The sequence below is a fragment of the Haliotis rubra genome, unplaced genomic scaffold (assembly GCF_003918875.1).
Source record: "Haliotis rubra isolate DU_JTF1 unplaced genomic scaffold, ASM391887v1 Scf77, whole genome shotgun sequence".
NCBI lineage: Eukaryota > Metazoa > Mollusca > Gastropoda > Lepetellida > Haliotidae > Haliotis > Haliotis rubra.
The window spans coordinates 1,219,300-1,244,249 of NW_025767490.1; the positions used below are offsets into that span (position 1 = coordinate 1,219,300).

A 24,950-nucleotide genomic window follows, 5' to 3' on the forward strand; every position below is an offset into this window, starting at 1 on the left:
GAGGAAGCATTACACCTTCTGCCAGCCCCGGAATTGGAGGAAGTGGTACACCAACAGCCAGCCCACCAACATCAAGGAATTGGAGGAAGTGGTACACCAACATCAAGTCCAGGAATTGGAAAAAGCGGTACACCAACATCAGGTCCTGGAATTGGAGGAAGCGGTACACCTACAGCCAGCCCTGTAATTGGAGGAAGCGGTACACCAACTGCCAGCCCTGGAACAACATCTTGCACCAAGTCTCAATGGACCCCATGGGTGAACAATGACAAGCCCACAACTGGAGACGGTGACCGTGAGGTACTTACAGGAAGCCAAATGTCTCAGTATTGTGCTGGAGGAAGACTTGCCAAGATAGAATGTAGAACAGTCGATGGCATAGAGTATTTCAGCAGCGGTGACATTATGAAGTGTGATCTTACTAATGGTGCTCTCTGCAAGAACGAGGACAATTTCCCAATCAAGTGCAACGATTATGAGGTTCGCTACTACTGTGACTGTCCAACACCAACAGCTAGCCCAGTACCCGTCAAAACTAATCTTCCAGCAGCCACGCCACCACAGTCTAGCACAGGTGCTCCCTCTGCTGGTCCTGAAGTACAGTGTACAAACAGCCAGTGGTCTTCCTGGATCAACAGAGATCATCCCAATGTTGGTGACGGCGATTATGAATCAATGACAGCTGAAGAGTTGTCTAAATTCTGCCCAGGAGGAAAGATCACGGAAGTCAAATGTGAAACTGTTGATGCTATCCCGTCCTACAGTAGTGGAGAACTTATGACCTGCGACAAGCACCAAGGTGTCGTCTGTAGGAACGAAGACAACTTCCCAATGCCATGCAGTGACTACCGGATTATGTACTACTGTCAGTGTGCACCAACTGCTTCACCCCCTACAGGAACAGCAGGTACACCAACATCCAGCCCCATTGCAGGACAGAGTGGTCAGCCAACAGCCAGCCCAAGTGCAGGTGGTCTACCAACAGCCAGCCCCATTGCAGGACAGAGTGGTCAGCCAACAGCCAGCCCAAGTGCAGGTGGTCTACCAACAGCCAGCCCAAGTGCAGGTGGTCTTCCAACAGCCAGCCCAAGTGCAGGTCAGAGTGGTAAGCCAACAGCTACTCCAGGTGTCCCTGGACAGAGCGGCGTTCCATCAGCCAGTCCAAGCACAGGATTGAGCGGTCAGCCAACAGCAAGCCCTACTGTCACATCTTGTTCTCAAAGCCATTACTCCAACTGGGTAAACAGAGATTTGCCCGAGTCAGGAAATGGAGACCATGAGGCTATGACCCCTGATGAGTTGTCTCAATTCTGTAAGGGAGGCCAGGTTACCAAAATCGAATGTTACACCAATGACATCCCGTCATACAGCTCTGGAGAACTGGTGACTTGCGACATGAAGAGTGGTCTTACTTGCAACAACGCAGACAACGCCCCCGTGCCATGCTCCGACTACAAGGTCCGCTACTTCTGTGATTGCAGTGGTGAGTAATTTAAATTATGACATATCAATAGTGGATATCAATTACACACCTTACAATGATGGAGACACAAAAGTAAGAGTTCCCCAATTCGCATAGGAAGGCACTTCAATTTTCAGTATAAAGCACACCAGAAACGTATCGTCATACCCTAGAATCCTGTCTGCCCGGAATGTTTCTAGCTTTAGCAGCACCATGCCCGTTGGTTTCTCCATGGTCATAAATGGCACATGCATCCTCGGCTATGTCCTCCCACATTCAGCTGACAGGTCTGGATACACCTGCAGATCTGTCCAAATCGCCTTTAGAATCTAGTCACTCACTGAGTATAGTGTATGTGTGTATGAGTTCTATTGCATCATATTTCCAGGAACCCCACAGGTGACATTGACACCAACCAACAAGAACATTGCTATCCGATGTGACTGGTCTCCTTGGATCAACACCGACACACCAGACTCCGGTCATGGTGACATGGAAACCATTGAGTCCATCAAGACTAAGCATGGCGTCTGCAAGAACATGAAGCAGATTGAGTGCAGAATCGCTGGCACAAACACAATGTCCAGTGCGGCTGGTCAGAGCAGAGTCACATGTGATGTGGACAATGGTCTCCGGTGCTACAACAACGAACAGCTGTCTTCCAAGTGTTACGACTATGAAGTTAGGGTTCTCTGCTGGGAAGACACATGCCAAGGTACATATACGCAATGAGTTACATTTGTTTCATTTCTTCGCGACACCCGGTGCTATCACATATTTTATGTGATAGAGTTATATAATGTTAAAGGCTATTTTGCCTCTTGTGCTAAATGAGATCTGTTTGGGGTAAAATATGTTGTTCTCGGGCTTTGACTTTTCACATTCAGGTAGCTCTGGATATTTATTTCTTTCCCATGCATAATTGCGAAGGCTATGAAAAGATTACATCGGTCCATACGATAGAGTTGTAAGCGAGCATATTACTGTATTATAATGTTATTCTTCACGACTAACTGTTTGTTCCCCAGGTCCAATACCCACTGCAGGTCCAACTGCTGGTCCAAATATCCAAACCACCGGTTCTGTTAACGTCCCCACCGCAACTGCAGGAACTTCATCCTCGACCGTTGCTCCCCTGGAGAGAACCACTACCGGTATGTAGAGAGAGGACCTACTGAACACAACATATTGCTCACTATATACACATAGATGCTTCAATGGGGCATGGTAGGTGAGCTGGCTAAAGCGCTAGACTAGTGATCCAGCGAGCTTGAGGTGTCGCGATCGAGCCCACCTGTGACAGGATGTGAAAAAGCCTGGAGTCAACTTTGTGTGCAGACTCTTTCAGTGTTGTCACAACCCCTAGTGTACAGTACACAACCCTGTACACTTAAAGAACCCACGAATCCGTTGGTATATGACCAGATGTTGGCCACATGAATACGTGCAAACACCTAGTTGCGGGGTACACCTGTAACAAACTTGGACAAAGTACTGTGACTATGTGTCCCAGTCCACATGGGTACCTCGTAAGGATGAGAAAGTCGCAATAACTTGGTGCGCTTAGTGGATGCAAGAGTTGTATGATCCCCAGGGAGTTGAGACTGATAATACGATGTGCCGTTGAGATTGACATCCAATGATCGAGGAAAAAATACCAGCGCCTTGAGCATGTACTAGTCGCATGGATGTGTGCGCTATATGAATATCCAATTCAAAAACATGAACACATTTACACTGAGTCCCTGGCATTTCTGTATTGTTATGATTGAGTGAATGAGTTTAGTTTTATGCTGGAGGCAGTATTCCAGCAATAGCATGCACAAACTTGTGGGTTGGCACAACTTTTGGTGATCACTATTCCACACACCAGTCAAAAATACGTTAATGAACACAACAGTATACTTATATGTGAGAGAAACGTATTTCATCAACTATCCATCAACTTCTAAAGTGCCAATCCAAGAAATCAAGAACATACATGTTGTTCCTTTTGGAATGACAATTGAGAGGATCATTCAGCTGAATGTGTAGAATATATCAACATCTGTCCTTCCAGCTGTGTGTCCTCCCGGAGAGATGTGGAACGCCTGTGCCCACACCTGTGACCAGCTCTGCAACGCTGTGTCCGGCGACATCTGCGACGGCACAAACCCCCAACAATGTGTCCCAGGCTGCAAGGACGAGACAATCACTGTCCCTAAATGTGCCGATGGCGAGAGACTCAATTACAACGGCCAGTGCGTGAAGGCAGAATTCTGTTCATGCAAGAAACCCGATGGTACATTTGCTCAGGTGGGGTTTCATTTTCTTATAGCTTATGCATGATTTGAGTCATAATTAGATTCAGCTACCTTGTTAAAAGCCAATGGTGTTCATGACTCGAAACCGAATAAAACTATCCCAAAAGAAATAAAAAATATTGTAATATTATTCTGAAGTTATTCAAAGGCATTTTGAAGTTGGACAAACATGAATACATGACACGTTTTATGGATAACAACTTCTTTTTTTTTCTATATATTTATAAAACATGTTTACACATATATATTCACTTTGTGCACTTACTCTGATGAAGGAGCAAGAGTTAACTCTGAAACGTCGTATAAAGAATAAAATGAAATTGTTATCCATAAAACGTGTCATGTATTCAATAGAATTCTGCATGATGTTACCAAGTAGGATTCGTCGACTGAAAAGAAGACAAATAACAAAATATGGTATTTGCTCATACAATAGTTATGTTACTGTGTATATTAACCTGGGCCTTGATTGTCGAAGCTCGATAGCGCTAAGATAGTCGTAAGTTAATGTTAAGATATGGCACTTACTGCTACCTTCGTAGCCCTAAGAACTTCTTAAGCTTCTTAACACATTGGCTACGGTCAAATTTAAGAATTCTTAGGGCTACGAACGTTTCGAGAATAGCTAACCTCTTGAGATAAAAAAGGACATATCTTGAAACCTTTCGGTATATTGGTTTTCAGCCCTTCGAGTTCTACAAGAACCCTCTTGATGAGTGTTCAATGTGCCACTGTTTCAACAACGCTGCCGTCTGCACAAAGGATGATAGTTGTGTTCCTACAGCTGGACCATCTGTTCAACCAACCATTCAACCACAGTGTCATTGGACCAACTGGATCAACGTTGACAAGCCAACAACTGGCGATGGTGATGTTGAATCAATCCTGAAACTGAGAACCACCAACACATTCTGTGCTCATCCCGTCAGCATTGAATGTCGCGAGGCATCCTCTAAGACATCAGCAATGGAGTCTGGGGAGAAGGTTACCTGTGACCTCACTACTGGCTTTACCTGCTACAACTGGGAGAACAGCGGAGTTTGCGGCGACTATGAGGTCCGCTTCTACTGCCCGTGCGCATGTGAGTCAAATCTAAAAGTTGTCTCTTTTCATTATTTCGAATATATTTTGTATGGTTGTCAGTGATGAATACGGTTAAATATTTTCTATATTTGTTGATTGCGTGATCGTAAAATGTAGTTTAGGAAAAGAGGAATGCGCCTATAAAGTATCAAAATTTATGTGATTTCAGCAACCGTATCCCCATCAACTGGACAATCTGGACTGCCAACTGCCTCCCCAAGCGGACAAGCTGGTCAGCCAACTGCCTCCCCAAGTGGACAAGCTGGTCAGCCGACTTCCTCCCCAAGTGGACAAACTGGTCAGCCGACTGCCTCCCCAAGTGGACAAGCTGGTCAACCAACTGCCTCCCCAAGTGGACAAACTGGTCAGCCGACTGCCAGCCCAAGCGGACAAACAGGTCAGCCAACTGCCATCCCTAGCGGACAAACAGGTCAGCCAACTGTTTCACCTCCTTTCTGTGGATGGTCAGCATGGACTAACTCTGATCATCCTGATGTTATTGTTCCAAATAAACCATTCGAGGGTGACATCGAATCAATTGCTTCCCTCATGACCAAAACCACCGTCTGCAGTCACGAAATGATGAAGAAGGTTGAATGCAGAGTAGCAGGTACCAAACAGATGGCATCTGCAGCTGGTCAGTCGGTCACATGTGATGCTATACGTGGTCTCCGATGCAATAATCTGAAACAAGTAGATGGAAAGTGTCTTGACTACGAAATGAGAGTGTTCTGCGACTGTTCCGCTTTGCCTACTGCAAGACCAAGTGTTGGGCCAAGTGGTGTCCCAACAGCCAGCCCAGGAGTTACAGGAAAGGTCGGTCTGCCAACAGCTACTCCAGGCATTGGACAAAGTCGTCAGCCAACAGCCAGCCCAAGTGCTGGACAGAGTGGTCAGCCAACAGCCAGCCCAAGTGCAGGACAAAGTGGTCAGCCATCAGCTAGCCCAGTTGTTACAGGAAAGAGCGGTCAGCCAACAGCCAGTCCAAGTGCAGGCCAGAGTGGTCAGCCCACAACCAGCCCAGGCATAGGCCTTAGTGGTCAGCCAACAGCCAGTCCAAGTGCAGGCCAGAGTCGTCAGCCAACAGCCAGCCCAGGTATAGGCCAGAGTGGTCAGCCCACATCAAGTCCTGGCACAGGACAGACTGGTCTTCCACTGCAGCACCAGTTGTCTGTGGTTGGACAAAGTGGATGAATAGTAACACACCTGACAATACTGGTGAAATGGAATTGCTTCCAAGTCTCAGACAACAGTTCCAGTTCTGTAACACTGAAGACATCACAGCTGTAGAATGCAGAGATAGCAAGACACTCAAATCCGTCTTGGAATCTGGCCAGATTGGTGTAACATGTGATATGAAATACAGCGGTCTTATGTGCAGTAATAGTAAGCAGATGGTAGGAAGCACATGCTTTGATTATGAAGTAAGAGTGTTGTGTGAGCCAAAGGGTGTTGATTGCTCTAAAGTACCCACAGCCAGTCCAAGTGCAGGACAGAGTGGTCTTCCAACATCAAAGCCAAGCACAGGCCTTAGTGGTCAGCCAACAGCCAGTCCAAGTGCAGGACAGAGTGGTCAGCCAACATCAAAGCCAAGCACAGGCCTTAGTGGTCAGCCAACAGCCAGTCCAAGTGCAGGACAGAGTGGTCAGCCAACATCAAAGCCAAGCACAGGCCTTAGTGGTCAGCCAACAGCCAGTCCAAGTGCAGGACAGAGTGGTCAGCCAACATCAAAGCCAAGCACAGGCCTTAGTGGTCAGCCAACAGCCAGTCCAAGTGCAGGACAGAGTGGTCAGCCAACATCAAAGCCAAGCACAGGCCTTAGTGGTCAGCCAACAGCCAGTCCAAGTGCAGGACAGAGTGGTCAGCCAACATCAAAGCCAAGCACAGGCCTTAGTGGTCAGCCAACGGCCAGTCCAAGTGCAGGTCAGAGCGGTAGTGGCCTTCCAACTGCCATTCCAGTGGTAGGAAAGACCGGTCTTCCCACTGGTACACCAAGCATTCTTGGACAACCATCAGTCAGTCCAAGTTTAGGTCAGAGTGGTCTTCCAACAGCCAGCCCAAGTGCAGGACAGAGTGGTAAGCCAACGTCCAGCCCCATTGTAGAACAGAGTGGTCTTCCAACAGCCAGCCCAAGTGCAGGACAGAGTGGTCAACCATCAGCCAGCCCAGTTGTTACAGGAAAGAGCGGGCAGCCAACGGCCAGTCCAACTGCAGGACAGAGCGGTAGTGGCCTTCCAACTGCCATTCCAGTGGTAGGAAAGACCGGTCTTCCCACTGGTACACCAAGTATTCTTGGACAACCATCAGTCAGTCCAAGTTTAGGTCAGAGTGGTCTCCCAACAGCCAGCCCAAGTGCAGGACAGAGTGGTCAGCCCACAGCCAGCCCAGGTGTTACACCAAAGGGTGGTGTTCCCTCAGCTAGTCCAAGTGCAGGTCAGACTGGTCTTCCAACAGCCAGCCCAAGTGCAGGGTCTTCCAGCCAGCCAGCCCAAGTGCAGGACAGAGTGGTAAGCCAACGTCCAGCCCCATTGCAGGAACAGAGTGGTATTCCAACAGCCAGCCCAAGTGCAGGACAGAGTGGTCAACCATCAGCCAGCCCAGTTGTTACAGGAAAGAGCGGGCAGCCAACGGCCAGTCCAAGTGCAGGACAGAGCGGAGTTCCAACAGCCAGCCCAGGTACTACTAGTTCACTAATTGCTAATATTTTTCTTCAAAGTGCTATGTATATAATTGGCAATCCACCTTCTATCAAGCTTGTATTTACATTCAAATAGGTATTAGGTTCCTTAATGAAACTGCGTACTGTTCTCTCATTTTCCAGTATCTGGATCATCATTCAGTGTGGCTCCAGGCATGGAGACAACAGCAGTTGCTGGCCAAACCACAACACCAGTGCTCAGTAAGTATGTTTTGAAGACATTTACACCGTGTACAAAGGACACATTCCAAATATGCCACACGTCACGTCATGTGTCCTAGATTTACTCATGGGATTTCTCTCCTTCAGTCTGCCCAAATCCAATGACCAACACTGCCACTCTAGAAGTACCGGACAGCCATCTCAGCGCATCTTCCAGTCTCTCCACATATGCAGGACCACAAAGATCTAGAATTGATGCCATATCTGACAATCTCAATATCGGAGCTTGGATGCCCAAGTCAATGGACAAAGGACAATGGATTGAAGCCAGATTTGACCACCCTGAATATATCAATGCTATTATCACCAAGGGACGTGAGGGATCATCACAGTGGGTGAAGGCATTCATAATTGCTTACTCTATGGATGGACAGACCTTCCAGTACTATGAACAGAATGCAGGCACTCCTAAGGTACTGGCGTTACGACTCATCCCATTTACGCTGTACGGATGATCAAACTGTTTCCATCTGTGTCATTCTTAAAAACGTTGGGGCGGTGGGGTAGCCTAGTGGTTTAAGTGTTCGCGAAGTATGACAACGACCCTCGTTAGATTCCCTACATGTACACAATATGTGATGCCAATTCTGGTTACTTCATGATAGTGCTGGAATATTGCTAAAACGGCGTAAAACTATACTCACTCGCTGAAAAAAGTCGAAAGAATAACCTTTTTCAGTGGCCTTTGCGTAACAGAACGAGCAATCACCAACCGAATTGAATTAGGCGAACATCCAATGGATCTGGTAGCGGGAGATTTAACATGTACTGATCATCAATGTAACATCAATACGCATGACATATGGCTAAATAAAATAAATATTTTATGAAATGTTCATCTCTAGCTTTAAATGCATAACGATTTGAAGCTTATCAACTCTCCGGTTGTGTCTCGCTAGGTCTTCAACGGAAACTTTGACGGAGACAGTGCTGTGAGATCAGTGTTGACCCCAATTGTTGCTAAGTACATCCGAATCCAACCAGTTATGTGGGAAGGAGCAATCGCTCTCAGGTTCAGCATCGTTGGCTGCAGAGGTAAGTTGTGTAGTGTACTTCTGACAGAGGACCCTAGTAATAAAGTATACTTCCTTGAACTGTAAAAAACAAGGTAGTCGTAACAATGGGAAGGAATGATTCAGCTGCTATGGTTTCATTGCATCAGCAAAGGACCTTTTTACTGAAAGTGTCGAGATCAATGTCTGTTGCACATTATATCATTTATAAAACAGCTTTGATGTTAATCGTTGGATTAAAAGTGCATGTCCTGACAAATCAAGGAACATGTTCTGGGTGAAAGTCTATTTTGAAGCCTGGACCCTGACTTGACAAAGGAAAGCAAATCTCGCTTTGAAGGATATGGACACTCATGTCCCCTTCTATCTGATATGAAGTGATGTATCTGAATGAGCAACAGAAGAAGACATCATCTGCTATCCCAGCTGAAATGACCCTGTTGTTTGTAGCTCCCGAGGAGGTACTTCCTACCCTGGTGCCATCTGCTGGTCCTTCAGTAGGTCCTACAGCTTCACCTCAGCAGACCTGCGTGACAAGCTCCTGGTCCTCTTGGGTCAACACCAACACGGCCACAGAAGGACAGCATGAGTTTATGACCAAGCAGCAGCTTACTGTGAGTACTAGCGGCATCAGACCATACCAGTGTATGTCCTTGTGTCTTTGTCAGGATACATGACAGGGTAATGGTGTATTTCAGGGTCCGGTGTATTTGATAGGAGCAATTGATGTTTCTACATTTACATTTGAAAATGTGCTTTAAGTAATTTGGAAGGATACAAGATGTGTTTGGGAGAGTGCTTTGTACATTTGAAATAATGCAGGATGCATTTGGGATGGTGTTGATGTATTTGTACGAATATGATGTATTTGGTAGTGTGTGTAATGTATACATTTTTCCGTTGTTTTCAGGATTTCTGTCCCACTGGCAAAGTGGACAAGGTAGAATGCGAGACTGTAGACAGTATTCCATCCTACAGTACTGGGGAGATTATGCAGTGCTCAGTTGAGAACGGCCTCGTCTGTAACGACAAAGACAACTTCCCCATCCCCTGCAGTGACTACAGAGTCAGATACCACTGTGACTGCTCTGGTACGTAACGCCTCATCCCAAGAGATAAATAGCTTCGGTCTAGAAATTAATACAATGACACCATTGAAAACAAGAGGACGATCACATGCGTGTATATGTGAATTGTTTAAGAAAGAATCATTTACCCTTTCACAGGTGTACCAACAGCCAGCCCACCAAGTCAAACCGGAAGTGGCCTCCCAACTGCAAGCCCCGGGCAAGGAGTAAGTGGAACCCCAACAGCAAGCCCCGGAGTTCAACTAACGGCCAGCCCAACACCAAACATACCAGGTTAGTCATTTAGATACTAAGCCTTATTTCATAGGACGCCCGATCATCTTAGGCGCTGTTATTCTCTGTCGAGGCAAATAAAACACCATACCCAACTAACCATTTTCTCTGTGTTGTCAGCTGGATGCAAAGAAGACATGGGTATGGCAAACGGCTTCATCCGCAATGACATGATCTCCGCCTCCTCCTACCGCGACGGCCTCCACTCTGCCATCAGTGCACGTCTTGGAGGTAACAGCGCCTGGTTGGCTGCTGAAGAGAACAAGAAGCAATACATCCAGGTTGACTTCCTCGCTCCTAGAATCATCACCGGTGTCACCACTCAGGGACGACCGACTGCTCCTAGCTACGTGACCTCCTACAAGGTCTTCTACTCCTACGACGGTGCCAACTGGAATGCCTACAGAGAGACAAAGGGAGAGGATAAGGTTGGTACATTGGGTTAAGCTTTGTTGTGGACTGAGGCACAGTAATTCAATTACATTTTCATCCAAGTCGTTCCAGAACTTGATTCAACAAGTATTGTATATAATCATTAAAATCGCTAATTTATCACTACGAGGACAGCGGGACAGCCTAGTGGTGAGAACGTGCGCATGTCACGCCAAAAGTCCGGGTTCAATTCCCAACTTGGTTACAATGTGTGAACCCCACCGCGATAGAATAATCCTACAACCATACTCATTGTTCATTGTCAGGTGTTTTCCGGCAACTTCGACAACGAGACTCCTGTGACCAACATGTTCATGACTCCAATCCGAGCCCGCTATGTCAGGATCAGCCCTCAGACATGGAGCGGCATGATGGCCCTGAGATTCGAGATCCACGGATGCTTCGAGAGCTACCCAAGTAAGTGGCATACAGATATAAGAACTACATAGCACTTCCTTTATTGATAGAAGATGACGGAGGCCATGCGGTTTTAAGGCTCCTACATCCTCTAGAGCAGAGTTGCGCCCCCTATCTGATTTGATCCGCTGATCATAGAATCTCAGGTTAACTCCAATTACGCATGACCAAAGTGTAGTAGTTGGGTCGATAGGTCCCTAAAAGGGAAACCTACTTCTGTATAACGAGAATATTTAGTTTACGATGTGGTCATGTGTGAAATGTCAAGGACATTACCTTTAATGCTGAGAGTAATATTTGGCCAGATATACATCCAAATCAACCTTCATGTTAAGAAGGAACTTCAGTCGTTATGCCTGTACTCTTCTATCCTGATTTTGTCCCCAGCTGTGTCGCAAACGCCAGTGAACCCCCCTGAAACCAACAGGCAAACCCATCGGTTCCTCCACCGTTGCGCCAGGTCAGACAGTGACACCCTTCCTTCCAGGTAAGCATTAAACTATCATATATAAAATGGAAACTAGCAGTGTTCACTCAAAGGAAAATTACCGGAGAGGTGATCTTTATTTCTTTTTAATAGACTTGCCAAACTATAGAAATATAGTCTTTGTAATATTGAGTTTAAAATGTTGCAAATTTGTTATCACTGTTGCGCAACCACTTGAATTTCCTGTATTCCAATGTTAAATGTCCATTACAGTAACCTAACGTCACTAGGTGATTCTGACTCGCCTTTTATTGTCATGGTGTAGTTTGTGGCTAAAGAGTTCGCTTGTTTAATCTGGGTTAAATTCCACACTTGGACCAACTTTGTGAAGCCTACATTTTGATGACATTTATTATGTAGCTAAAATACTACATTAAATTAAAAATTGCCAATGCACTATTTTTCTTTAGCCGGATGTGTCATCTGGGACTCATGGGTCAACCTTGGTCAAGTGACACTGACATCCAATGGCGACCGTGAACCAATCGACGAGGTCAAGAAGGCATCACTGACATGTCAACAGCCAATGAGCATCGAGTGCCGAACAGCCACCCCTGACCACACCGCTTCCGGTGAGACAGGTCAGAAGGTAACCTGTAATTTGTGGAAAGGTCTTGTGTGCAACAACGCTGATCAGAAGGAACCAATGTGCTTCGACTACGAGGTCAGACTTGGCTGTCTGAAACAGACACAGGAATGTTGTGAGTATTGATCTCTGTATTAACCTAAGGTCTAAACATAAGGTCTAAACATCTAACCCCGAAGGTCTAAACATTGCTGTTTGAATAATGACATACACAGAACTCTTTACAAAAGTCTGTCAAGTCACTGATGTACATCCACCACTATACTGTTCCAGTGTCTAAGATCCCCACCGCCACACCCACCGCCGGCCCGTCTGTCTCCCCCACCTACAACGTCAACCTCATCCCCTGCTACACTGGAATGGACCTGAGTCAGTGCCCCAAGGAGGGTTGTTCTAGCGGCTTCTTCTGTGACGGAGTCAAGTGTGTCCGCAAGGCCGAGTGTCCATGCATGATTGATGGACAAGTTGTTCTGGTAAATAACTTCTTTGAGAGGCATATAGAATGTTGGAGTACTTAGTAAGGATAAAATGTCTTTAAGTGGTACTTAGGTCGATGCTCATGCTGTTGATCAGTGGATTGTCTGGTCCAGATTCGATTATTTACAGACCGCCGCCATATAGCTGCATTAAACAAGACACCAACCAATCTAAACGTCAGGCGTTAATTTAATGATGTTCCATAGACTACAATATACATATTCACTTCCTTGATGCGTTGCGGTTGGTGTTATGGGTTATTATTTCCTTCCGCAGCCTGGTCAAATCACCCAAAACAGCAACTGTGATACCTGCCAGTGTGTGAGCGGCGAGGTCAAGTGTCTCCCCAAGACCTGTCCAGACTGCAAAGAGGTCAGTATCAGTTACTGTAAATCATAATAATTATATATTTACTTGTTGTCTTTCGTATGATTTCACACATTGTATTAACCAAACAATTTACAAAAACCGTCTATATCCATGTTTAAAACTGAAACGAGATTCCAAAATTTGGACGTTTTGCTCTAGATTGCCACAAGATCTCGTCAATTAAGAGATTGTTTGGTGTTACCCAAAACCATAATGCCACATTTTAGCATATGTCTGTTTATCAAGGGTCTCACTGATTTTGATATTAGGAAATCGTGATGTTTGTTATACCAACCGCCTCAAGCCAGGATACCACGATGTAAATATGTGATTATTGAGTAACCCGTCTGTTTGTTTCAGGGTCTCGAAACCGTTCTGGATAAGGATACATGCGAATGCGAGTGTGAGGCATGCGCAATTGGAGACTTCCGTTGCGGAAATGGCCAGTGTATCCCCAGCTCTGCCCGATGTGATGGTGTCGCCGACTGTACCACCGATGAGTTCGAATGCTGTAAGTTATCCAGATATGACCTCGTCCTTTACATTGCTTCAGTTATGGGATGGTGGAGTGTGTGTGTGTGTGTGTGTGTGTGTGTGTGTGTGTGTGTGTGTGTGTGTGTGTGTGTGTGTGTGTGTGTGTGTGTGTGTGTGTGTGTGTGTGTGTGTGTGTGTGTGTGTGTGTGTGTGTGTTAGGGGGAAATGTTCTTGAACATCTAGATCATCATCTCAGACCTTCTCACAGACGTGTATCGAATGTTCCAGCATCGACACCGATCTTCACACTGCCGACCACTCAAAAACCATCTACAACGATACAAGCAACTACGCCCACGTCGACTACACAATATTTCAATGATTTCAACACCACGCACCATAAGATTGGTAAGTATCCTAGTTCATGTTTGTATGTGAGCAAAATGTTGTTGACAACAACTCAATAAATTGTCAAATAGAAAATATCCAGTAAGCGCTATCGGGTGGTCAGGCTCTCTGACTTGGTTGACACGTGTCATCGATTCCCAATTGCACAGATCGATGCTTATGATGTTGATCACTGGATTGTCTGGTCCACACTCGATTGTTTACAGACCGCCGCCATATAGCTGGAATATTGCTGAGTACGGCGTAAAACTGAACTCACTCACTCGTTTCGGAAATAAATACTTTTCAGCGGTGTGATATGTGATGTCATTACTAAAAAGAAATATATTATTTCAACTAATTCGTCTGAACTCTCTTACAGTGACAACAAGCGTTGCTCCCAACACCACCGTTCATCTTCCACCACACGTGCCTACACCAAGTAAGTCTGATGTTCGAGATATAAACACTGAACATATGTCAGGCACTTACACTTCTACTGTATTCTCATATGGGTGTAATGTGTCTGAAGATACGCACACTGCCTTCTAATTGATAAAACTCCAAGATACCCATAAACCACATTGTCACGAGAACATTAAAACATGCCATATACTCTGCTGTAGACTTGCATCTTTTCTCTGAAATGAATATATTTTACAGAAAAAATACCTGTTCATAAAAAAATCATAAAATATAATGAAAAGAAACCCAGATACGTTCTTCATTTTCTGAAACTGTGGAAATCTAGACATATTCTAATCTTGCATAGGCTTTTTTGGATATATTCGTTTCAGGCTCTGTATGACAGACAAATTCTGCTGTTTCAGCTGCCTGTGTCGAAGTCACGTGCTCTCCCCTTGTTCAGCCTCCACTGAAACAAGGTGAGGTCGCCAAGGTCATCAAGGGCTCGGATGGATGCTGTGAGGAGTATCTGGTTGTTTGTGAGCCACGTCAATGTCCACAGATCTCCAAGGACTGCATGAAGCCCGAGATCCTCACCATGGTCGACAGCGGCGACAGGTGCTGCCCACAGTACACTTGTGGTGAGTTTATGTGTTCCTGTCTCTGTGCGATACTGGATATGGTCTACCACAATGAACATGCTAAAAGTCCAGCATCAGCTCCAATAAAGGCAAACATCTTGGGATAGCGGGAAAAGAATATTATTGAGAGAAAAAGAAATAATGTTGGACCTACAACTGCGAAACATCTTTTCAGCAGTTGGATTAATGTTTTCAAGCATTACATTTTCCAAGGGTATGGTAATGGCAATTTGTGATTATGTAAATACATAATGTATGAGACAGATTGTGACGGCACATCCTTTTGTTTCAGCATGTCCACCAAAGTGTCCAGTTCCAACTCAACCACCATGTGCTTTCGTAAGTATCAGCAAACTCTAATGCCAGTGCCTGCAATGCCTTACAAGCATGTTCCTTCAAAAAAAGCCTCGACTGAAAGCTTAAGGTTCCTTGTCAACTGTAATAGGTCTTAATATACCAGTCTTATGTTGCTTCAGAAACAGAACTTATGTTCCTTTAGTAGGTCGTCTCACTAAGACACTATATGTGACTAATGCCGTGCCTCTGCCTTGTTACAGGGATCCCAGGTCGTGGACATCATTGGTGGCTGCAACTGCACAACCAAGGCATGTGGTAAGTAGACTTAACAATACTTAATATATTTGACTAAATATAGTTGACAAGAATAAAACAAGTATCAGTCTGGTTGAAACCATAATTCAAAACTTTGCACAGACTCCCCATCGTACAATTGTTTATTATTAACATCAAGATATTTGGGTTTCGTATTTCACTTTTGAAAATGTCTTAAATACCAATATTTGAAAGTTTACAGCTGGACTTACATGAGATCACTGACATCAGTGATGAAGAGGAATATATTTTACGGATACACAACAGATGCGACATTTCGGTGTAGATGCCAACGATGATATCAAACAGTGATGATTATGCTAAACAATAATTTAATTACATCCATGCCGCTTGAATTACATTAAATATAAATTTCGCACGCTGCCGTCAAAAGTGGTTCTAATGATGTACTGCACCTTCTGGAAATATTACAATCCGATTCTTGTCCCCACAGTTGCTGGCACCCCGAGCCCCTTCCCTGTGGTGACCACAGCCATCCCCACGCCAATCTGTAGATACTCAATGACCAAGATGGTGACCAATGGTAAGGAGGTGGATCGTACTAATCCAGTGGAGGTGACCCACACCGTTGGTCAGCAATGGGCGGATGGTCTGTGCAAGACCTGCCAGTGTGTCAACAGCACCAGTAGTACTGCAGAAACAACATGTCGGGAACAACGGTGTCCAGCCTGCAAGCTGGTTAGTGAACTGACCAAGTGTTGGTCATAGTAAAGTCGTCCTCGATTTATGTAATTGTTCTATGTGTAACGCTGAGCTCAGCAATATTCCCATGTGACGGCGGTCTGTAAATAATAGGGTCTGGTCAAGCTAAGGCAGTTATTTAATACCATCAGCAATGCTCTGCGCAACAGGGATACGACAAGTATCAAACATCAAACAATTAATCCAGCCCGACCCACGGGCGGATCCAGAAGGGAGGTACGGGGGTGCGCACCTCCCCCTTTGCCCCGAAAAATATTTCCCTGTGGAGCATTTCGCCCTAACCTTTGGACTTCATGATTGATGTGCACCCCCTTCTCTAAAATCCTGGATCCGCCCCTGTTGACAGCCCGATCCCGTTAGTCGAATCTTACGAAAAGCATGGTTTGCTGAAGATTAATTCGAAACAGTATATGGGATTTGAATGTTCGAAGATTTACTTTGATTAACCTATTGGCACTGTAAGCATTTCATCTTGTACAAAGCTGACATATGCCAATCTCATAACTTACCGGAAACTACGTGTAACACAAGATTGAACTGTTCATTTAAATTCATTGTTGCATCGATACACAGTGTCATGACACTAGTTTCCGACGATACATTTACCTCTGTTTATGTTCCCAGGGAGAAGAGAGACGTCTGACCGACGGCACCTGCTGTGGAGAATGTGCTAAGATTGGTTGCGTTGTCAACGGCACGGTTTACAAGGTACGTCAACGTCATTACAATAAATCGGATGTGATCATATTTTAACAATTACCATTTAGTGACTCAAAACGTTCGTAAAATTTATCTTTAAGTATGGACATTTATTGGCACTGGACAGTAATTAAAGGTATTGAATGTGTCAAAATTTATATGTCTATATATATTCACGAATATATGAATATATATTCATAGTTTTCCACAATTTTTATATTCAACAGAACGGAGAGAAGATCCAGCCTTCTATGAAGTGTTTCGAGAAGATGTGTACAGTTGACATAATGACAGGCGACTTCATCCTCCAGCAAACCCAAATACAGTGTGAAAATATCGACAAGCTGCCCCAGTGCACAGGAGTATGTACAATAACCAGCTGATGTATTAGTGAGTGAGTTTAGTTTTACGCCGCACTCAGCAATATTCCAGCTATACTGCGGCGTTCTGTAAATAATTGAGTCTGGACCAGACAATCCAGTGATCAATAGTAGATGTATTACGTAGCAGGGGTCTCCCCCACCTTACTGAGCCGCGGTCCAGGTGGTCATGAGTTCGAATCCCAGATTCGACCAGATTAGCTTTTTCAGTTCCTTTCTCCTTGGCCTCACCTTAATGGGCTTAGTGACGCACTCAATCCTAACATTTAAACCTGTTTGGGCCCAAGTAGTGGGTTGTGGGTCTGCATCGTCGTCTCCACCAATGTTCAAAATGGAAGGGATCGAACCATGCTGATCCACATTTACAGCTCGGCTACTCTATTGTCCTTTTGTCTAATAAGCACAGCGCTTTTAGATATGTCAACATGGCCTGGCCTCATAGGTTGGGGAGGTAGCTAAATGTTCCAATATCTGCTCGTTTGCCATGCATTTTAGTGTTAAGATGACTTAGTAAGTGTTGATAGGGCGACCTGTTTCCATGAACTTCATCTTTGACATTTACATTCTGTGTTCACAGAGCGAAAAGGCCTACGATTCTACTGGATGCTGTCTCAGATGCGTGCCTAAAGGTGGGTGATTGATAATACCATAGATGTAGTAATTACAACGATGTATTCGATGTAATCGTTTTGTGAGTGAAAAGAATCTAGTGGATACGAACCTTACTTCAGTAGTACGGAGATCATTACACAAAACCCGAAGGGATTTGCAGTGTTGAATTGTACTACATTCATCTCACAAAGAACGTGATTGAGTTCGGATAAACGCTTCTAGGTATAGCAGTATAGCAATGACGATTGTAAAAGAACACCAAAGAGCCACTATGGGATGCTTACCTGTGATTGACTCAGATTAGTAGGGAATATGTTATAGAGTGTGAGTAAGTTCATGCCAGATGTCTCCGAGATAATCGAAAATATCTTAGTTACTAGAGGCCGTGGTTTGCTTCCCGTGGATTATAATATCGATCACCTGTTTGTAAGATCTGGAGTTGATTACTTAGGCCTGAGCCATATTTAAATAGTGTTGGGTGTAGCTTTAAACAGCACATATGGGTTCCCAGATTGCATTCAGACGATGGCCCAACGTTGGCAATGGTTTTGCCAACATTGCCAACGTTGGGCCAACGTCCGAATGCTATCTGGGTTGTTTGAAACGTGCCCTTACTAACAAACTCTGATTGTTGTATTTGCAGACATGTTACCAACCAACTTAACCTCGGTATGCCAGACCTGCACTCCAAGACTGATGTTCGGACAGATCCAGCAGTCCATTGGCTTCTTCAAGGTCAATGACAACGGTGAGATCTGCTCCAACGTGGAACCAATCCCAGAACTCAAGGAATGTGCAGGCTACTGCGGCTCGACTTCCAGCTACACCGCACTCATGCACGGCTTTGACAACAAATGCCTGTGTTGCCAGCCAGCAAAGACGGTATCCAAGTCTATCCAGCTTGTCTGCGGTACTGGAAGGAAGATCACCAAGACCTACAACGTACCGGAAACATGCGGTTGCAGCGCATGCTCAAAGGGAGCATAATCTCGAACCCACTTCCGGCCATGAACTCCCTGTGAAAGTGACACATAACAGGTGTGATCCTCCCCATGAATGTGTGACAACGTGACATTAATGCAAGAATTATTTATTCATGAACCTGTGATTACAATGCTCAAGTTGATTTATGTTTAAGTTTTTGTCTCAAAATGAAACTGTACATATATATATATGTTATACTTTTTTCTGGAATGTGCAATGTCCTGACCTGTTCAGCTGAACAACAAAAAATACAAATTGTCTATGTTTGCAACAATGAATATTAATGAATGTTTATACTTCAAATGTCTTTCCAATGATATATGTAGGTTGTTGCAAGATGTTATACACTTATTTATTGTAAAATCATGGTGAGGAAATAAATAAAAGCAATATTAATTTACAAAACTTTTATTGTACTTTCGAAGGTTAAATTCGACTTAAATCAAGTTAAGGAACACCCACGATTGGAAGGCTATGTGTAGTCACAGAATAGCTGGAGTCATATGGAAAAAAAACGGAGTTCTTTAACATATTTTGAGTAGTATATTAGACTCAAATGTTTCACCAATCACGAAAAAAGAGAAGAACACCTTGGAATCCCCATGGGCGGATCCAGGGGTTGGGTTCAACCCACACCACCCCACACACACACCCCCCTTGGCTCCGCCAATGCAAAACATCAACTTAAATGTGGTCTTTGGTCATTTTCAAAGGGGGTGTTTCGAACCCCCTGAACCATGAACCATGATAGATCAAGTTATTACTGCGGTACTGGACTTGGTATTTAATTTTCTTTTCCTGGTATATGTATGTATTACGCAAGTATCCCTTGCTAAAATATTTTTTTCACATTGCCATCTTCTACCGGATACCCATTTACTGCTGGGTGAACAGAGGCATATTCCGAACAAAATATTTTGCGTGAGGCACCATGTGGTTTATCTCAAGAGTCGAGGTAGTCGTGATAGGACCTCACGTAGTTGCAATTGGTTCCTTTCCCTTAAGAAGATTACAGGCGTGCATCGATAGGTACAATGAGCGGTCGCTTGAGTGGAATTTGGGTCATAATAAATAGACGTTATCCAATGAAACGTATCTGCAAAAAACACTTCAGCGATTTTTTTGTGAACATATTTTTGAACATATTTGACCAGAGACGTGGACAGACGATCAGAAAGACTTATGGACATACGATACAGATGGAAGATAGACACAAGGCAAAAGCGAGAGACAGACGACACACATGCACGGCCATAGAGACAGACAGACACAGGGCAGACGTCTAGACAAACTAAAGGCAAAAGACACAGAGAGACAGACAGACAGGCAAAGTAATGCATGACCGACGTCTAGACAAACTAACGGCAAAAGACAGGACAGAGACATACGGAGAGACTTCAACACAGACAGACAGACAGACAGACAGACAAACAAATGCATGACCGACGTCTAGACAAACTAACGGCAAAAGACAGGACAGAGACATACGGAGAGACTTCAACACAGACAGACAGGCAGACGACAAACAAATGCATGACCGACGTCTAGACAAACTAACGGCAAAAGACAGGACAGAGACATACGGAGAGACTTCAACACAGACAGACAGGCAGACGACAAACAAATGCATGACCGACGTCTAGACAAACTAACGGCAAAAGACAGGACAGAGACATACGGAGAGACTTCAACACAGGCAGACAGACAGACAGGCAAACAAATGCATGACCGACGTCTAGACAAACTAACGGCAAAAGACAGGACAGAGACATACGGAGAGACTTCAACACAGACAGACAGGCAGACGACAAACAAATGCATGACCGACGTCTAGACAAACTAACGGCAAAAGACAGGACAGAGACATACGGAGAGACTTCAACACAGACAGACAGGCAGACGACAAACAAATGCATGACCGACGTCTAGACAAACTAACGGCAAAAGACAGGACAGAGACATACGGAGAGACTTCAAAACAGACAGACAGGCAAAGTAATGCATGACCGACGTCTAGACAAACTAACGGCAAAAGACAGACCAGAGACATACGGAGAGACTTCAACACAGACAGACAGACAGACAAAGTAAACAAATGCATGACCGACGTCTAGACAAACTAACGGCAAAAGACAGGACAGAGACATACGGAGAGACTTCAACACAGACAGACAGGCAGACGACAAACAAATGCATGACCGACGTCTAGACAAACTAACGGCAAAAGACAGGACAGAGACATACGGAGAGACTTCAACACAGACAGACAGGCAGACGACAAACAAATGCATGACCGACGTCTAGACAAACTAACGGCAAAAGACAGGACAGAGACATACGGAGAGACTTCAACACAGACAGACAGACAGACAGACAGACAAAAGTAATGCATGACCGACGTCTAGACAAACTAACGGCAAAAGACAGGACAGAGACATACGGAGAGACTTCAACACAGACAGACAGAGAGACAGACAGGCAAAGTAATGCATGACCGACGACTAGACAAACTAACGGCAAAAGACAGGACAGAGACATACGGAGAGACTTCAACACAGACAGACAGGCAGACGACAAACAAATGCATGACCGACGTCTAGACAAACTAACGGCAAAAGACAGGACAGAGACATACGGAGAGACTTCAACACAGACAGACAGACAGACGACAAACAAATGCATGACCGACGTCTAGACAAACTAACGGCAAAAGACAGACAGGACAGAGACATACGGAGAGACTTCAAAACAGACAGACAGACAGACGACAAAACAAATGCATGACCGACGTCTGAACAAACTAACGGCAAAAGACAGGACAGAGACATACGGAGAGACTTCAACACAGACAGACAGGCAGACGACAAACAAATGCATGACCGACGTCTAGACAAACTAACGGCAAAAGACAGGACAGAGACATACGGAGAGACTTCAACACAGACAGACAGACAGACAGACAAACAAATGCACCGACCGACGTCTAGACAAACTAACGGCAAAAGACAGGACAGAGACATACGGAGAGACTTCAAAACAGACAGACAGGCAGACGACAAACAAATGCATGACCGACGTCTAGACAAACTAACGGCAAAAGACAGGACAGAGACATACGGAGAGACTCAAACACAGACAGACAGACAGAGGCAAAGTAATGCATGACCGACGTCTAGACAAACTAACGGCAAAAGACAGGACAGAGACATACGGAGAGACTTCAACACAGACAGACAGACAGACAGACAAAGTAATGCATGACCGACGTCTAGACAAACTAACGGCAAAAGACAGGACAGAGACATACGGAGAGACTTCAACACAGACAGACAGACAGACAGGCAAACAAATGCATGACCGACGTCTAGACAAACTAACGGCAAAAGACAGGACAGAGACATACGGAGAGACTTCAACACAGACAGACAGGCAGACGACAAACAAATGCATGACCGACGTCTGAGACAAACTAACGGCAAAAGACAGGACAGAGACATACGGAGAGACTTCAACACAGACAGACAGACAGACAGACAGACAAACAAATGCATGACCGACGTCTAGACAAACTAACGGCAAAAGACAGGACAGAGACATACGGAGAGACTTCAACACAGACAGACAGACAGGCAGACAGACAAACAAATGCATGACCGACGTCTAGACAAACTAACGGCAAAAGACAGGACAGAGACATACGGAGAGACTTCAAAACAGACAGACAGGCAGACGACAAACAAATGCATGACCGACGTCTAGACAAACTAACGGCAAAAGACAGGACAGAGACATACGGAGAGACTTCAACACAGACAGACAGGCAGACGACAAACAAATGCATGACCGACGTCTAGACAAACTAACGGCAAAAGACAGGACAGAGACATACGGAGAGACTTCAACACAGACAGACAGACAGACAGACAAACAAATGCATGACCGACGTCTAGACAAACTAACGGCAAAAGACAGGACAGAGACATACGGAGAGACTTCAACACAGACAGACAGACAGACAGACAGACAGACAAACAAAAAATGCATGACCGACCGACGTCTAGACAAACTAACGGCAAAAGACAGGACAGAGACATACGGAGAGACTTCAACACAGACAGACAGGCAGACGACAAACAAATGCATGACCGACGTCTAGACAAACTAACGGCAAAAGACAGGACAGAGACATACGGAGAGACTTCAACACAGAAAGACAGGCAAAGTAATGCATGACCGACGTCTAGACAAACTAACGGCAAAAGACAGGACAGAGACATACGGAGAGACTTCAAACAGACAGACAGACAGACAGACAAACAAATGCATGACCGACGTCTAGACAAACTAACGGCAAAAGACAGGACAGAGACATACGGAGAGACTTCAACACAGACAGACAGACAGACAGACAAACAAATGCATGACCGACGTCTAGACAAACTAACGGCAAAAGACAGGACAGAGACATACGGAGAGACTTCAAAACAGACAGACAGACAGACGAAAGTAATGCATGACCGACGTCTAGACAAACTAACGGCAAAAAAGACAGGACAGAGACATACGGAGAGACTTCAACACACAGACAGACAGACAGACAAACAAATGCATGACCGACGTCTAGACAAACTAACGGCAAAAAACAGGACAGAGACATACGGAGAGACTTCAAAACAGACAGACAGGCAGACGACAAACAAATGCATGACCGACGTCTAGACAAACTAACGGCAAAAAGACAGGACAGAGACATACGGAGAGACTTCAAAACAGACAGACAGACAGACGACAAACAAATGCATGACCGACGTCTAGACAAACTAACGGCAAAAGACAGGACAGAGACATACGGAGAGACTTCAACACAGACAGACAGACAGACAGACGACAAACAAATGCATGACCGACGTCTAGACAAACTAACGGCAAAAAGACAGGACAGAGACACATACGGAGAGACTTCAACACAGACAGACAGACAGGCAAAGTAATGCATGACCGACGTCTAGACAAACTAACGGCAAAAGACAGGACAGAGACATACGGAGAGACTTCAACACACAGACAGACAGGCAGACAACAAACAAATGCATGACCGACGTCTAGACAAACTAACGGCAAAAGACAGGACAGAGACATACGGAGAGACTTCAACACAGACAGACAGACAGACAACAACAAATGCATGACCGACGTCTAGACAAACTAACGGCAAAAGACAGGACAGAGAGACATACGGAGAGACTTCAACACAGACAGACAGACAGACAGACAGACAAGTAAAATGATGACCGACGTCTAGACAAACTAACGGCAAAAGACAGGACAGAGACATACGGAGAGACTTCAACACAGACAGACAGACAGACGACAAACAAATGCATGACCGACGTCTAGACAAACTAACGGCAAAAGACAGGACAGAGACATACGGAGAGACTTCAAAACAGACAGACAGACAGACAGACAAACAAATGCATGACCGACGTCTAGACAAACTAACGGCAAAAGACAGGACAGAGACATACGGAGAGACTTCAACACAGACAGACAGACAGACAGACAAAGTAATGCATGACCGACGTCTAGACAAACTAACGGCAAAAGACAGGACAGAGACATACGGAGAGACTTCAACACAGACAGACAGACAGACAGACAACAAACAAAATGCATGACCGACGTCTAGACAAACTAACGGCAAAAGACAGGACAGAGACATACGGAGAGACTTCAACACAGACAGACAGACAGACGACAAACAAATGCATGACCGACGTCTAGTGACAAACTAACGGCAAAAGACAGGACAGAGACATACGGAGAGACTTCAAAACAGACAGACAGACAGACGACAAACAAATGCATGCATGACCGACGTCTAGACAAACTAACGGCAAAAGACAGGACAGAGACATACGGAGAGACTTCAACACAGACAGACAGACAGACAGACAAAGTAAATGCATGACCGACGTCTAGACAAACTAACGGCAAAAAGACAGGACAGAGACATACGGAGAGACTTCAACACAGACAGACAGACAGACAGACAAAGTAATGCATGACCGACGTCTAGACAAACTAACGGCAAAAGACAGGACAGAGACATACGGAGAGACT

At 45.0% G+C, this 24,950-nt stretch overlaps 3 protein-coding genes across 3 annotated transcripts in view; all 3 read left to right on the plus strand.

Moving 5' to 3' along the window:
• The window catches only part of LOC124260596 (mucin-5AC-like), a gene marked incomplete at its 5' end in the record, with an annotated part of 42,511 nt that extends 30,425 nt beyond the window's left edge, over positions 1–12,086 (plus strand). The window contains 16 exon segments of the mRNA XM_046694918.1: positions 172–1,483; positions 1,851–2,177; positions 2,491–2,616; positions 3,522–3,757; positions 4,450–4,846; positions 5,018–5,944; positions 7,670–7,747; positions 7,856–8,181; positions 8,668–8,803; positions 9,232–9,395; positions 9,692–9,872; positions 10,008–10,142; positions 10,263–10,570; positions 10,841–10,991; positions 11,379–11,478; positions 11,889–12,086. Coding sequence (XP_046550874.1) covers positions 172–1,483; positions 1,851–2,177; positions 2,491–2,616; positions 3,522–3,757; positions 4,450–4,846; positions 5,018–5,944; positions 7,670–7,747; positions 7,856–8,181; positions 8,668–8,803; positions 9,232–9,395; positions 9,692–9,872; positions 10,008–10,142; positions 10,263–10,570; positions 10,841–10,991; positions 11,379–11,478; positions 11,889–11,958 — 4,974 coding nt within the window.
• Positions 12,005–17,868, plus strand: LOC124260597 (hemocytin-like). The gene is made up of 12 exons (XM_046694919.1): positions 12,005–12,179; positions 12,338–12,537; positions 12,818–12,913; positions 13,271–13,421; positions 14,154–14,213; positions 14,602–14,817; positions 15,110–15,156; positions 15,375–15,429; positions 15,884–16,128; positions 16,777–16,860; positions 17,079–17,213; positions 17,809–17,868. The coding sequence occupies exons 1-12, from the start codon at positions 12,005–12,007 to the stop codon at positions 17,866–17,868; spliced, it is 1,524 nt and encodes a 507-aa protein (XP_046550875.1).
• A 602-nt stretch (positions 17,869–18,470) lies between these two features.
• On the plus strand, positions 18,471–19,227 carry LOC124260556 (norrin-like). The gene has a single exon (XM_046694878.1). The coding sequence runs from the start codon at positions 18,489–18,491 to the stop codon at positions 18,828–18,830; it is 342 nt and encodes a 113-aa protein (XP_046550834.1). The 5' UTR covers positions 18,471–18,488; the 3' UTR covers positions 18,831–19,227.
• The last annotated feature ends 5,723 nt before the right edge of the window (positions 19,228–24,950 follow it).